The sequence below is a fragment of the Heterodontus francisci genome, chromosome 23, assembly GCF_036365525.1.
Source record: "Heterodontus francisci isolate sHetFra1 chromosome 23, sHetFra1.hap1, whole genome shotgun sequence".
In the NCBI taxonomy this organism is placed as follows: domain Eukaryota; kingdom Metazoa; phylum Chordata; class Chondrichthyes; order Heterodontiformes; family Heterodontidae; genus Heterodontus; species Heterodontus francisci.
The window spans coordinates 33151364-33167963 of NC_090393.1; the positions used below are offsets into that span (position 1 = coordinate 33151364).

Sequence of the window (16600 nt, forward strand, 5' to 3'; positions counted from 1 at the left end):
ACCTCCAGGCAAATTCAAATTATGGTAATCTGCAATCAGGACCAAAATTGTGTGTTAAATTCAGATTTTCAAACAGGCGTGTATTAGCACTGACTGAGTGCCATTTTCACATTTTGGCCATAATAACCTCCATTGGCTTTGTAACTAATGTGTGCAGTTATTATTCTAGGCTGAACACACAAAGATAACTGATTGAATATCGTGGTTTGTTTTAGAAATATACAACTGGTGAAATAACTGTCCTAGATATTTACCGAGAACCAAGAAACGTAACAAAATTTCACTTGTCACTAGAGGAGACATTGTAAATGTGAATGTGCATTTATCAATTCCTACATAATGGTTTTTCCTGATATTGGTTTGACTACATGACAGTCAAATATAAAATTATTAAAAATGGAGAAAGAAACAAAAGCCAATGTAAAATACTTAATTAAAATTACAGAAGATGTTCAACTAAACAAACTACACCATATACAGGTCCAGTGAACATAATCAAAACATTTAAAGATAATAATTTATTAAAGTTGACACAGTACAGTGTTTGGGTTGATACTGCCTTTACATATTTCTTCTCCCTGCGACAATTGTACTACTATACATTCATTTCAAAACCCAAACTTAGAAATGAAGGAAAAATATTCAACATATCCATATGCTGATTTCTGAGTAAATTACTTTTGGGCAAAATAAATCAAGGTATATACAAGTTTATAAGCCTAATCTCCCACATATATTTTACATACTATGAAAAACAATATATTGTCCACATTTTCTTTATACATAGACTGAAGTCTGACATTCAGAAGCAGATATTTTCAAATGCTATAAGGTTTTTATGCACTGAATCTTAATCCAAACTTAATAATTGCTCTGTACAAGTTATTTTTTTAAAGTTAGTTGATATTGAAACTGTAATAAATGCAAATGAGTGTGCAGTACAGAGTAATGAAAAGACAGGAGAAAAAAAATGGTTAAGCAGAAAAAAGCTGTTTGCAGATTTACACAAACAAACAAACAATGCAGACCATGTCTGTATTCCAGTATTGCATTAGAAGGTTTCATCATCATTGCAGCCGTTCGTCCAGTGCCCAAAAACCTCACAGCTGTCACAATAGGGGCGCTCATCTTTTCTACTGCCGTGGTAAGAAGTATGTGGAGGAAATTCAGACATCTGTGCTTGTGTGGGACAATCCTCTGTATCATGAAGGTCAAAGCAATCACAGATATCACAGAAGAGACGAGGTGGTGGCTTTTTCTTTGTTTGCGTCTCATCCAAGCTGCAAAGATGACATTTAGCATGGTAATCTCAGTGGTGCTCAATTCTACCCTCTTCAGAAAAGTCTGCAAACTAGATTTTTGTGTCCCTTTTCTGAAGGTGGAATCATTAAATGATTGAAGGAAATGTGAAAGGCTCTTCTGGTCTTTTTGTTCTAAAAGGTTTGCCACTTATTTTCCCTTCTTTCCCATGGTTTTCTTGTGCTACATCTTCAAATGAATTGACAGACAACTGGTCAAAAGGAGTGTGTGACAGAAGTTGGGTAGCAAAGCCTTGAAGGGGATCTACCTATCCTCTGTACAATAGCACATTTAGGAGTGGTAAGTCACAACCAAGTGACTTCTCTCCAGCTTTATAAGTGTGAGGTAGTTCAACAGAGTTTCACACAACCAGCTACCCTTGAATCCTCTCTCAATGGCTTAATATAAAGGACTCACCATTTGAAGATTCAATTGCAGATTTCCCAGTGCAGTCAGTTAACATATTCCAAATTGTGTCTGCAAAATTCAGAAGATATTTAGCGAATACTTCAGCTTACCTGCCAAAATTGTTTACATCTGTAGCAACATTGCCATTAAGGGATGCTGCAGCCAGCTGTGCTAGCTTCACCTTCAGTTCTTCATTCTTCCTTTGTAAATCCACTATCACAGAGTTCAGGAAATCAATCTGGGATTCAAAGAAGTAAAACATGAACACTAATCTTCAACAATACACTGCTCTATAAATCCTTAAAACTGAGTGCATACTCTGATCTGTCAATAACAAAATAGAAATATGTAGGCTTAATTTTAGAGAAGGAAGCAGGCCCAAGCTAATTGAGAACACTTACAGAACATCCTGCACACTAATACACCAAAGCATTTTGTGAATATTTGGAGTTTGAAAGCCAAACTATAGTAACAGAGGTTTCATACGCTTTCTGACACATTGAATTCACAGACACACAGGACATAAGTGTTTTGCAGACTTACACAAAGATAAAAATAGTTTTTCTGCAAAGGGAAAATTAAAACATGTGTCCTGAATATGACCAGTACTTGCATAAACACTGGAAAATGAATCAGTATCAAAATAAAAGTGCAATTATTCACTAAATATGTAAAACACAATTATAATTTACAAAATAGTTACTAAAAGCTGTGAATCCAATCATGCAATTATTTCAAAATTTAAACTCTAGATTTTAAAACATGCATCAAACATCATCAAATGAAGGTAAAATAATAAACCACCATCATTGTAAATGATTTTCCTTATAACTTGGTAGTATGTTTGTATTATGTTAAAAACATGGGGAATATTTACTTTAATGTGGTTAATATAAGGTCAAATACACAGGCTTTTATAAAGTTATTTAAAAAAAAGGTTTCTGAAAGATATTCTAACTCTCATTGAAAGGTGACCACCATCCACGTTTGAATGGACAGTCCAGTATTACAGAAGACCACCAGGTAATTTCAAGTAATTAAAATGTTTTTCCAGTGCTTGATGTGTAAAACAACACTGAACGTGTGAAGCAGGATGATCGCTCATGGACACATTGACCTGCTCACTCATGCAGACACAAATCTGACCCATTTCACATTTGTGTATGTGTGACTGGGCCATTTTGTACATTTGCATTCAGCACTGTTTTGTGCAACTAGAATGTCTCGATCCAGTCTCTTAAATTGGGAATTAGATGGTTACCAGAGATCAAATGATATTATACAATTATAACTGATCAGCATCATCTGAATCCCAAATCAAGATGACAGTTATATAACTCCTACATTGGTATCTATTAGAATACATTTTGAGAAGATCATGGATGCAGTTCTGTTCTTGTTCTGCTGGGAGCAATGTAAAAATCAGACAGCAACAGGCAGCTGGTTCCATGTTGCTGATGTCTGATCAGGAAAATGAACTACAATGATAAGTAATAGTCTACAAGGACTGAGAGATAACTGTCCATATATTTCTAATATAACACGAGAAGATCTCCTGTGCAAAGCAAAAGGCGAATTGGAGGATACGTTGTCTGCTAAATAGGAATATTTATGTCATGTATGGCAGATCATCAGGTCCAAGGATTTATTGTTATTAAATAACATCTAAAAGGACAAGGGCAGCTGATACATGGGAACACCACCACCTGCAAGTTCCCCTCCAAGCCACACACCATCCTGACTTGGAACTATATTGCCGTTCCTTCACTGTCGCTGGGTCAAAATCCTGGAACTCGCTCCGTAACAGCACTGTGTGCCTACCCCACATGGACTGCAGCGGTTCAAGAAGGCAGCTCACCACCACCTTCTCAAGGGCAATTAGGAATGGGCAATAAATTCTGGCCTAACCAGTGACGCCCACATCCCATTAATGAATTTTTAAAAAATCTATTCTTATTGTGAAGTATTCTGGAATTTTTCCTGATGCTTTGGGAATCAAATTCCACAATTCTAAAGCATTAATTATTCTATTGAGACTGGAAATGGGTCAATTTAATTTTTTCCAGATAATTTTTGAAGCTTAAAGTATGCAATGTTATGAAAGTGCTTCTCGTTTAAAATTTTTTTTGAGGGCTCGTATTTTAGAATTATGGACATTGGTTCATTTGGGAAAACTGAAAAATTCCATGGATTTTTTTTTTTACAAGGGTCACGGAGTGGTCTTGTTTGAAAACAAACCTTTATGGGATGTCACACACCTTAAGCTCAATAAACAGAAACTTTTGTGACTTGGGGAAGATGTTTACAGAGACGTGACATGTCAAGATTTATGGCGGTCAGGAGGTTTCGCTTTTGGGATATTGGGCTGAATTGGCAGCAAGCTTCAAAAACGGCGCGGCACACACGAGATGTGCGCCGCGAAGCCGCAATATTTAGCACGCGGCTCATTTGATGGAGGGGCGGAACACCCACACCTGATGACGTGGATGGGGTGGCTGCTCCTTCCCCAGCAATGGCATCTGGTGCCACTGCACAGGCGCCAGCACCATTTTTAAAGAGCTTCCATCCCTTACAGTTAATTTACATGTTTAAGAGAACAGTCACTAGAAATTTAATTGAATAAATGTAATAAATGATTCAAGCCCATTTCCATATTGAAATGAAGTTCCCGTTACCATGCGGCAAAAGGGGACCACCACGAGGCCTCGCTGCTGCCAGTAATATGGGGCAGGGCCTTCCCGACATCAATGCTGTGGCAGGCCTCTCCCGGAGGTATTTTCTGGGCCCCCCTGCCATGACCCCTGACGTCGGGAGGCTGGTAAAATCCAGCCCATTGTTTTGGTTCAGTTGGGGTGTGGACTGTTTTGAAGGCAGTTGGGTTTGTTGCCTGCAGAAAAGAAACACCCAGCTCCTCTTTCTCTACCTCTTTGTTAAAACCCTGCAAATCCAATGTGTGAGAGCTAAAACCTCCGATGTCGCATTTCTCTTGAGAAGCACCTGGACAGCCTACCAGATTACTTTGACGCCACCCGAAAAGAACTGCTCCAGAAAAGATCCCAGTGACCTGTCTATGTGTACTCAGACGCCAGACTGTATACCATTTATTGGGTCACAACATATCGCATCCTTTTTCTTCAAGATTTAGCAAGTGTTTGGCCAAAGTATTCTTTTTTGTCTTTTTTTTGTAAAAAACCTTTGCAGAGAGAATTTCTTTTTTTTTCTTTAACTGTGTGCGGGAATGTATGTGTGTTGGGTATTTAAAAAGGGAACGTTCATATTTCTATCTGTGTTAAATCTTTGCTTCATTACTGGATAATTCTAGTTTTATAACAAACAGATAAATTTTGTTCTGGGATGTAGAGTATATGATTGACCGTATCTTTAACTAGGTAAACATTTAAATATATATTGTGACCTGTGGAGAGGTGGAACTAGAGAAAGACAGTGCACTCCTCCTGCCTCGGTCGTGACAACAAGAAGATAGTATGTTAAAATATACCAGTTGGAATTAGCTAACTGATATTTAGTCGTCTTGGGGAGAGGGGACTTCATGCTTGGGTAAGCAGTGTTTGTGGTTAGATAGCACTGGGGGATGGTTTTTGGTTTGGCAGTATACAGAGAATTTGGCTCATTGGTGGATTCCTGGTATCAGTCAGCAGTGAGGGGAGGGCACAGGACTGACAGCATTTGTGGGTAGGGATCAGGGAAGTGGTACTGAATCAGGCAGCACTAGTTTTTAAATTTCTGGGAGATCTTTGCAAACACTGAATTCAAAGCTTTGCATTTAGTTCCTGGTCATGCGTCTCTCTGTTTCTAACTACACCTGTCCATGAATGTCTCTGTTTCACAGCTGTCACTTATTAAGATGTTCACATTTTCTAACAAACAAAGCACAGGTGATAGATGATAATAGCCTTTCTGATTGCCTGATAATATTTAAAATTCAATTCCCTTTTTTTTTGGAAAAATGAGAAGTCAATTTTAGGATGAGCTAACTAAGTGCTAATTAAGCATCCTGGAAAATTTTACATACTGTACATTCTGAGACTGCAGTGTCTGCATTCAACTAACAGTCACATCTTTGTTGACAATTATATTAAATTTAAGCCTAGACTTTTGGGGGAAGTTAAGATCTTCAATTTTTTAATCAAGGCATTAAAAGACAATTCAGTGGAAAAAGTTGTTAATTTAATTTGCATTATGCAATTTTTTGAATATTTATTGATTGATTTGCCACTTTTCCCTGTCATTTTTAATGGTGGTTTCTCTTGATTGGTTATTTGGGATTGGTTATTTTCATAAGCCTTTAGTAGTTTCTTATTGGCAGTTTTCTAATTTTCTTGCTTTTGATTCATACTTTGTTTTGACTTGCTGTTTTACTTTGATTCAGTGTTATGGGAAAAGTACAATTGCAAAAGCATGACAAATAGAAATTGAGTGCTAAGATCAATACTTTTAACATATTGTGGATATGGTTAATTGATAAACATGCTGTAATCTTGAGACTCAAGAATAGCAATGATTAACACTTAAGATCATCCTGTACAAGACACAGTAAATGTTTAATTTTTTTTTTCTTTCACTACACATTTCTGCCCACAGTAATTGTTACTGCTTGATAAGATTCAAGTACCAGGAATATCTTAGTTAGGGATTTTGCAAAAAGATAGAAATGCAGAACAAACAGATACAAAGAGAAAGGCAAGCAAAAACAAACCATTTGCTGTTTGGAGAGAAGCATCGGCAGCATCAAGAGGGGGAAAAATGGAGAAAGCAGTTAGTGCAATGCAACATTATTTAACTATCAACCTTATCAACTAAAAGTTATTGCAATAATAGCAGGAAATTCTCCGAATAAGCAGACACAGAATTGTAATCAGTTGCCTTTCAGAGTTTTGTTCTTTTAAAAAAAACACAATCTGTTTGATGAACATGACAAAGTTTTAAAAACATTTTCAAATAAACTTTTTTGGCATTTGAAACTTTCCATACAGTTATGTTATTGAATTCTCTGAGTAATAATCACCAATGACAGAATAATTCAGTCATTGGAAAAATGTCTGAGCACTCCATTACATAGCTTGTTAACTTTTCTGTGCAATTGTAATTGGATCACATTGTTGATCACCTGTGCGATAAAATGTTTGATAATTGTTTTTGAAGTATGGAAAAAGGTACTTGCTGCATTGAAAAGCTGCTAGTACACTTTTCTGTTTTGTTTTCAATCATTTTAAGAGAACATTTCCTGCTCACAAGCAAATAAGTAACTCCCACACTCCCAAAATGGAAAAAAATCAACAGCTATTACCAAAGTGAACAATTTTCAGATTTGATAAAACCTAAGAATAGAAACCAGATCGTGTCCAGATCCTTAATCCTTTCAAAAAAGATTTAAAAAAATTAGACTATTTGATCTGGAAATTAAAGATTATAATTTTTTTTAAAGAGATACAGCACTGAAACAGGCCCTTCGGCCCACCGAGTCTGTGCCAACCATCAACCACCCATTTATACTAATCCTACACTAATCCCATATTCCTACCACATCCCCACCTGTCCCTATATTTCCCTACCACTTACCTATGCTAGGGGCAACTTATAATGGCCAATTTACCTACCAACCTGCAAGTCTTTTGGCATGTGGGAGGAAACCGGAGCACCCGGAGAAAACCCACGCAGACACAGGGAGAACTTGCAAACTCCACACAGACAGTACCCAGAATTGAACCCGGGTCGCTGGAGCTGTGAGGCTGCGGTGCTAACCACTGTGCCGCCCCTTGATCCTGAGTCAAATAATGCAAGGCTTCACAGAGATTAATTTGAATGCAGATTGTTGGGTGGTTGTTCCCCAAGGACCCATTTGGAAGTTTAACTAGTTTTACTGTAAATTTCATTGCAACAAGATGAAAGACTGATTTAGTCTTTTGTTTCTGTGGAGGTATTAGGGACTAAATGGGATAGGTTTTAGCCCATATGTGGATAGTGCTTTTTTTATATACAAGCAGCTCATTCACAACTCACTCACAGATCTATACTGAGCACATCTTTTAGTTTCAGTACGATAAAGTTCGACACCTGATTGCACATAAATGACTAATTAACAAAGGGCATCATATCTATATTATTCAAGTTGCACAGAAACATATAGCAATAATAAAATTAGCAACTAATTTAAACTTTGAATGCTAGTGTGGATAGCTACTTTTAAGAAAACAGTGGCAGATCTCTCCTGGCAACATATACAGGCAGCTTGAGGCCTACGAGACTGAGGTTGCATTTTTTCTGCTGCCACTGTTTGCCGAATACTTTGTATTTCGACAGTTTTTGTGTCTGCTTGGTATTCAGGAGGTTTGGGGGCCCACCTAGAAGAAATGTTCTGTGATTCTGAAATAAAGACAGAAAGTACTGGAAATAGCAGGGCAGGCAGCATCTGTGGAGAGAGAAGCAGAGTTAACATTTCAGGTCTGTGACCTTTCATCAGAACTGGTAAAGGTTTACAGTAAGGACTCTATCCCATTCTCCCAGTTTCTCCATCTCTGATGCATCTGTTCTGATGATGCGACCTTCCACAACAGCGTTTTGACATGTCTTCCTTTTTCCTCAACCGAAGATTCCCCCCCCGCCCCCCCCACTGTGGTTGACAGGGCCCTCAAACGTGACCGACCTATTGCCTGCACTTCTGCCCTCACCCCTTCCCCTCCCTCCCAGAACCACGACAGGGTTCCACTTGTCCTCACTTTCCCCCTCACCAGCCTCCACATCCAAAGGATCATCCTCTGCCATTTCTGCCACCTCCAGCATGATGCCACTACCAAACACATCTTCCCTTCCCCTCCCATGTCAGCATTGTGAAGGGACTGTTCCCTTTGCGACACCCTGGTCCACTCCTCCATTACCCCCAACACCTCATCCCCTTCCCACATCACTTTCCCATGCAAATGAAGGAGGTATAATGCCTGCCCATTTACCTCCTCTCTTCTCACCATCCAATGCCCCAAACACTTCGTCCAGGTGAAGCAGTGATTTACTTGTACATCCTTCGATTTAGTATACTGTATTCACTGCTCACAATGCAGTCACCGCTACACTGGTAAGACCAAACGCTGATTGGGTGACCGCTTTGTGGAATACCTTCGCTCAGTCCGAAAGCATGACCCCGAGCTTCCGGTTGCTTGCCATTTCACCACAGCCCTCAGCTCTCATGCCCACATTTCTGTCCTTGGGCTTCTGCAGTATTCCAGGGAACATCAACACAAGCTCGAGGAACAGCACTCGATCTTTCGATTAGGCACTCTACAGCCTTGCGGACTCAACCTTGAGCTCAACAATTTCAGACTGGCCTTTTTAAAAAATATTTTTCTAAAATTTTATTTTATTTTTTAACCACGTGCCTGTTTTCATGTGGACAGAACTGCTCATTATTCTGCCGTTAACACTCTCTCTGGACTAATGCTTTGTCTTTCACCACAACCATTAACATACTCTTTGCGCCTTTGTCCCATGACAGCTTTGTTATTTAATCTCTCCTGCCCTCTGCCCTATCACACACCTTCCCTTTTGTTCTCTTCCCCACCAACCACCCCCTCCCCCCAAATTGCTTAAAACACAATTATTTTCTAACCTGTCAGTTCTGATGAAAGGTCACAGACCTGAAACGTTAACTCTGCGTCTCTCTCCACAGATGCTGCCTGACCTGCTGAGCATTTCCAGCACTTTCTGTATTTATTTCAGATTTCCAGCATCTGCAGTATTTTGCTTTTATGCTCTGTGATGCTCCTGGTTTTTGCTAGCCTCTTTTTTCTCTCTGTGAGTCAGGTACCAGTTACTTTTTCATTTTCTCTTTGTTACCATTCTGAGTTTATTATTCTCACTGTTTCTTACCAGTTCTCAGGGGCTCCTGCATTTCAGCAAGCAAAAACATGAGCAATTTAGCTGCCACGTTACATGGCCACTTTCACTAGTAAGTTACTGTCCAATTAGGTTGCTGATGGAAGCAGTGCTGCCAGCAGAGACATGAACCAAAGCCATTCTTTCTCGTAGTGTATGATGACTCCAGTAGCCCTCGCAGCACCTCATTTGCAGCTCACTTTGGGACTGCCATCAGTGGCAATGTGAGTATACAATGGAGCCCCTGTTTTGTTAATCAAGTGGTCATCAAGAGATGACAGAAAAGGGCAGATAATTAAAAGGAATAATAATTAAAAAAATACTAATTTTTACCGTGGCCAACCCTCCAGTTTGTGTTACTTAAATCAATTTGTTGAATACACATTTTCAAACTTTACTAGCACAGCTTCAATATATCCCTTTCTCTCGTACATTTACTTAGTATTTTCCTTTAAACAAAATCATTTTGCCGTGAAGCAAGTTGTAAAATGACAGACTTACCTGACTCTCAGCTGAATCGTTTTCTTCTTTTTGTTTTTCGATAATTGGTTCACCTATAAATAAAAAAGAACAAAGTTTAAAAACTATAAATATGCATAAAACCACAAGGAATATACAAGTTTGGGTGAACATTGAGAATATGTTCTTATTTTTATGAATTATTGTGCCAATTAATCATATTTCAAAACATTAGGTGAGACTTTGAAGTGACAAGCACCATCAGCTGTATTGCTGGTCATATATCAGGGATTACTTTATATTTTTGTTGGCTGACCGTAGAAGCATGCAGCACAGAAGGAGGCCATTCAGCCCATCAAGTCTATGTGTGCTTTTTGCTACTTTTCATCATTTATTCATGTGGGTGTCAACCGTGGCTTAGTAGTGTCACCCGTGCATTTAAGTCAAGATCGACGGTTCAATCCCCACTCCACTGCCTTGAACACATATTTAGGCTAACACTTCAGCGCAGGAGTGCTGCATTGTTGGAGGTGCAGTCATCTGGATGAGACATTAAACCAAGGCCTTGTCTGCACTCTCAGGATTATGCGAGAGATACCATGGCAATATTTAGAGGAGGGCAGGGAAAATCTCTCCGTGTCCTGGCCAACATTAAAACAAATCTAGTAATTTGTCTCATTGCTGTTTGTTGGACCTTTCTCTGTGTAAACTTTCTACTGCATTTCCTTACATTACAACATTTAAGTTCTTCATTACTTTGGGATGTCTGGAGGTCAAGACAGGTGCTATTCTAAAAGCAAAATCTTTTTTCTTTATTCTTCTGAGAAATTGAGTGCTTCGAGAGGTCAACTTCTATCAGTTTTCATATAACTCATTTGTAACTGTTAGAAATGGATGATTTATGTAACTCACATTTGCTTACATCTCATTTTAGATTGTTGTTTGTTCATTTTTCCCCAAATTTTGATTAATATCAAACTTACGAAAAGCCACAACCAAATAGGTTTAACAAATTGAAGATATGAATTTTGGAAACTTGAACTCTTTGCTATTCAGCTTATTTTAAAATATGGGGTGGGAAATTTAACCCTACCCAGACGTTGGGAACTGGGTGGGGGAGGGCGCGGACAGTTAAAATGCCTTGGATTATTTACCTTCCAGTTCCGATTTTAATGGAAATTCTGGATAGGCAGCTCAGCTGCTTACCCAAAGCTGGCAGGCAGAACATGCTATTGGAGTCCAATGATATAATTGGGCCCTGACAATGATTTTAACCAATGAACATCAATGCAAGCTCGAGGAACAGCATCTCATTTACCGATCAGGTACACTACAGCCTGCCGGACTGAACGTTGAGTTCAATAATTTCAGAGCATGATGGGTCCCCATTTTACTTTTATTTTTAGTGATTTTTTCTTTTTTCTTTATTTTTTTTGTGTTTATTTTATTTTATCTTAGTTTGTTCAGTTGCCTACCCACTGTTTTTTTCATGTTTGTGCTGGTGGCTGTTCAGTTTTCAGTCCATTACACCCTATCTGTACTAATGCTTTGTCTTTCAACACACCATTAACATATTGTTTGCCGTTGCTCCATGACCTTCTGGTCAGTTATTCTCTGTGACCTTGTCCTATCTACCCCTTCTCCTTTGTTATCTCTTGCCCCACCCCCGCTTTACTTGCTTAAAACCTTTCACATTTCTAATATGTTCTAGTTCCGAAGAAGGGTCACTGACCTGAAACATTAACTCTGCTTCTCTCTCCACAGATGCTGCCAGATCTGCTGAGTATTTCCAGTATTTCTTGTTTTTATATAATGATTTTAACCTGCCTGTTTGGGAAAGCTGTCACAGCTTTCTCTCCAACTGGCTGAAGAGGCCCTCAAGTTTCCTTTATGAGGCTGGGAGGAGAAAACGTATATTACTGGGCCCCATAAGGAAAGTTTAGGTCTCCCCTGCCACGCGCTCTCGCTGCCACCATCCAGGCCCCACCTCCATTGAGACACTCCAGAATCTCAATTTCCATACTTGCTTGAGAGCAGACGATTTTCTGGAGCCCAGCAGCTGCTTCCCATGGTTAAAATTGCTGAGGCCTCAAACTGTGTGTGGGAAACTAACTGAAACCAGTGTTTTCCTGCTGGAGGCCCATTGGCAGTTAAAATCACCAGCACCCCTGCCCCACCACCATGATACAACAGCACTTTTTAATTGTCAATGCACCATACTACGATGTGGTTTGAGGTAGGTTTTGCATCTCTGATACGCTGCACATGGAATTTTTTTTAACCTCAATGCCACAGGTAAGGAAAACCACCCCAGGCCACTCACTTCAACTTCCTAATAGTTCTGTAACAGCAACGGCAAAAGCTTGGGCGAATATTAGATGGAACCTGGCTCATAAAGGTCATTAGAAACAGTAGCAGAGAAAATATTTACAAAACAAATACAGAGGAATCTGAACTTTACAATGTAAAGTGGAAAAATAAAGCATTCAAACTGTAACCTTGACAATAATCATACAAAGTAGCACTGATTAAAATACACGCTAATATTAACAGCATAAGACTTTAAACTACTGTACTAATTAAAATAGGTAGGAGCAAATCTCAAGAACTATTGATGCTCTATTGATGTCCATTTACCTGAAGGGGATGTGATGTTGTCAGGCTGCCTGTTATCATTGATTTTCTTCTCCAAACTCTGCACCTTTTGTTCAAGCTTTGATTTGTCAGATTCCAACGACTGGACTACTGACTGCAATTTTTTTGCCATGGCATTCTCACTTCGTAGAACTGTGACCTGCAAAACAAACAATATTAAGCAAAGCTGGATGTGATAGACAACAGCATGTGTTCCACAAAGCACCTCCCTGACGAAAAATACTTACTTTGAGTATTTCCAGTAAAATAAAATTGAAGCCTTACAAACTGTTTTACATCTCAAGACACTAAACTGTAATAAACTACAAGTAATTCAGAATTCATTAGTCTGATGACACTGTCCCCAATCAACAGTTCAGGGCTGCTTTTGGTATTGACGCATTCATTTAGCTTTGACTTGAAAATTTTTTCAGATTTGCATTAGGGCAATATCAGTACTTTCTGGCTTTCAACTGGGTTAGTGAGTCACAATAAAAACTGAAGTGTGCACTAGTGGAAGGATACATTGCTGATAGACTCATTCAAGCTTTAACTACTTAGTCTACTGTCAACAGGAAAAGTGAAGTAGTTATGGTGTGGAACTCCGGATTAAATGCATCACAATGATCTAAAATACAGGATCAACTTTAAATGTGAGTGATGTGCACATAACCTTCTTCAGGAAAGGTATTTCATTTATGAAAAATCACTGAAAATGTCACCAAAATATCATTGCATTGGGGAAAAAACATACATGTACCCATTTAAAATGCATTTACACGAGTGTTTAAATGTTTACTTCATTTCTGACATAAACTGTTTACAATAATCAAATGTTTACGCCTTGCTACCTTTAAACAGAACAATGTCTAATGAAAATCTTGCAATTTAAATGTTTCATTGGGTTTCAGTTACAAATCAATGCTTTTGTGAAAGATTTTTAAAAATTCATTCGTGAGATGTGGTGTCGTTGGCTATGCCAGCATTTATTGCCCATCCATAATTGCCCTTGAACTGAGTGGTTTGCTAGGCCATTTCACAGGGCATTTAAGAGTCAACCACATTGCTGCGGGTCTGGAGTCACATGTAGGCCAGACTAGGTAAAGATGGTAGATTTCCTTCCCTAAAGGACATTAGTGAACCAGATGGGTTTTTCCAACAATCGACAATGGTTTCCATTAGACCAGGTTTTAATTCCAGATTTATTAATTGAATTCAAATTTTACCATCTGCCGTGGTGGGATTTGAACCCATGTACACCTCAACTGAATAGAACACCCAATCGGCTGAATTCTCCTTCCGGGGTGGGAAACTGTCGGGACTGTTTCCGGGTCCTGAACCCACCCAAGGGGAAGCAGTCACTCATTGGGATTTTCATAGTGGTGCCCCCTTAATTGTCATGGAGACAGGTTCCCTGTCCCATTAAGGATGGTGGACAGGCTTTCAAAACTGGAGGGCCAATCAGAGCCCTTCCTGCTTGATAGGAGCAGTAGGTTGCAATGGAAGGTTAAGTAAGAGAGAGAGGGCGCTTCAACATGGAAGCGCCCTTTCTCCAACCTTTTTAAACCTAGGCCTGCCTGCAGCGTGGCCCCTCAGCCTGCTGCTGGGTGCCCCTCTCCGGGCACCTAAACGTGCCCTGCTGGAGCAGGAATCTGGAGACTAACTGGAAAATTCCACTCAGCCTCCTCTTCTGGACTTAATGAGGTACTTAACAAGCCTGATCGTCTACCCGCTGAATGCTGGCAAATAGCCCTGCCGGCCCGGATCCCACCTCTGCAAAAATGACCTGGAGGTAAAGCCTGGCTCGGGTATAAAATTAAAACCCGACCCGACAACAGCCAACCCGAACCTGACCTTATCCTTTAATTTTTATCCTTTAATTTTTTTTTAAATGCACGACGTGACAATAACAAGCATATTATTGAAACAGAAAAAAATCATAGATTAAAACGAAAACAATATGAAATAAAACAGTAGAGTCCAGCCCGACCCGAGCCTGAATGCTGGACGCAGAATACAGACCCGACCCCGACATGTAGTCGGGTTTGGTCGGGTGCGGGTTGGGTAGCCAGGCTTTACCCAGAGGTGGAATGGAGCCGGGGAACCAGTACACCGGCTGGCGAGTATATTTGTGGCCCCGCCCAGCTCAGGTTCCAGCTCTGCCAGGGGCCGAAAACCCAGCCCAATGACTCTAATGTTTTGTAGACACAAATTCTAACACATTAATGGTCCCAATTCCTAGAAATGCTTGCTTTTGAAAGGAACCTAGTGAATAAGGAGACAAAATCAATTAACTTTGATTAAAATTCCAAAATAAATTTGAAGAGCTGCTCTTAACATTTGTGCTCTTTTTGAAAAATCAGTTACAGTCATTAATACATTTTTGCTTATTTGTAGCTTTCATTTTCTTTATTTGAATATTTTTATTTAAACACACAGTATTGATGATATCACAGGGGAGGGACAGTAACTTTGAGCATGGCGTCAGCTATGGCTCAGTGGTTGCACTCTCACCCCATGGACTTGAGCACAAAATCTAGGCTGACACTTCAAGTGCAGAACTGAGGGAATACTGCACTGTTGGAGGTGCTATCTTCCGGATGGAATGTTAAAACGAGACCCCGTCTGCCCTCTCACGCATACATAAAAGATTCAACTTTGAAGAAAAGTAGCGGAGTTTTTCCCAGTGGCCTGGCCAATATTTATCCCTCAACTAACATCACTAAAAACAGATTATCCTGATCACATTGCTGTTTGTGAGAGCTTGCTGTACATGTTTCTTACCATACAATATTACACATAAATGGCTATAAAACATTTTGGGATGTCCTGATGTTGTGAAAAGTGCTACAGAAATGCAAGTCTATTTTTTCAGACTGATAACATTACCGAACTAGATTGAGACTGCTGAATCTTAAGTATTTCTACCAACTTGAAATCAGCTCCCTCACAAGCCAGTTTACCCATGTGATGCCATGTATTGTTACACCTAGGTTGTCTGATTGTGAACACTGATGGTAACCTATTAATTTCAGTGGGCTCCTATCAATGTTACAGTCAGAAAGCTAGGGCCTTAGTGTTTAGTCAACAACAGTTTTTTAAAATAAAAATTAAAAAAATGTTTAATTACTCTTTTATTGTAATAAGAGGCACTTTATTCTCTAAACAAATCCAAAGTATCTAGTCGAAATCCATTTCTTAATGTTATTTAACATGCAGTGAAGTTACACAATGTCTAGACAGATGGATCTACAGTAAAAGGCTGGTTAATCAGTTCTATTCATCTGTACAAAATCTGATAAACTCTTACTAGGTTGAAATGAGTCATCATATTTATCATTTGAAAAGGTAATACTTTTACACTCACTGGAGTATAGAGAGCATTAAACAAAATTAATCTGGCTTTCACTGCACTCCCTCACACCACCCTAGTGTTTTAAACCACGAGCAATGCCACCAGAGATCAATAAGCATCCTTATGATTAATTGCAAAACAACAGACATTTAGTGATACTCAAGTATCTTTCACTTTAACATTATTACTCGTGGAATATTTGCATATTCCAAACTTTTGTCATTTGCTTACCTCGTTCCTGAGTTTCTCTAGTTCTTTGTCTCTATCTGTGATCAAGGCACTAGTAGTAGTGATGGCTTTCTGTAAGGATTTTTTATCTTCATCAAACTCTTTCTTTAATAAAGATTCTCTGCAGAAAAATGAAATGTGTCAGAAAACTATCAAACCACAAATGTTTATAAAGGCTAAATTCTAGTTTCACATTCACTGGTATACAGCAGCATAGAATTGTCCAAAACTAACCAAATCAAGCCACTATCAAAATTCAGTATGCAGACTTTACTCATTAAAATATCTTGGTAGTTATTTTTAGAAATAGGAAATCTCATACTTACATTT

At 39.1% G+C, this 16600-nt stretch overlaps 1 protein-coding gene across 5 annotated transcripts in view; it reads right to left on the bottom strand.

Annotated features, from left to right (window-relative positions):
- Positions 1-503: 503 nt before the first annotated feature.
- clip1a (CAP-GLY domain containing linker protein 1a) overlaps positions 504-16600 on the bottom strand; it is a 231074-nt gene continuing 214977 nt past the window's right edge. For all 5 annotated transcript variants that reach the window (XM_068055040.1, XM_068055039.1, XM_068055041.1 and 2 more), the window contains 5 exons: positions 16274-16391; positions 12691-12847; positions 10096-10148; positions 1818-1945; positions 504-1280 (listed from right to left, as the gene is read on the bottom strand). In XM_068055040.1, coding sequence (XP_067911141.1) covers positions 1052-1280; positions 1818-1945; positions 10096-10148; positions 12691-12847; positions 16274-16391 — 685 coding nt within the window. In that variant the 3' untranslated portion in view covers positions 504-1051. The remainder of the gene's footprint in view (positions 1281-1817; positions 1946-10095; positions 10149-12690; positions 12848-16273; positions 16392-16600) is intronic.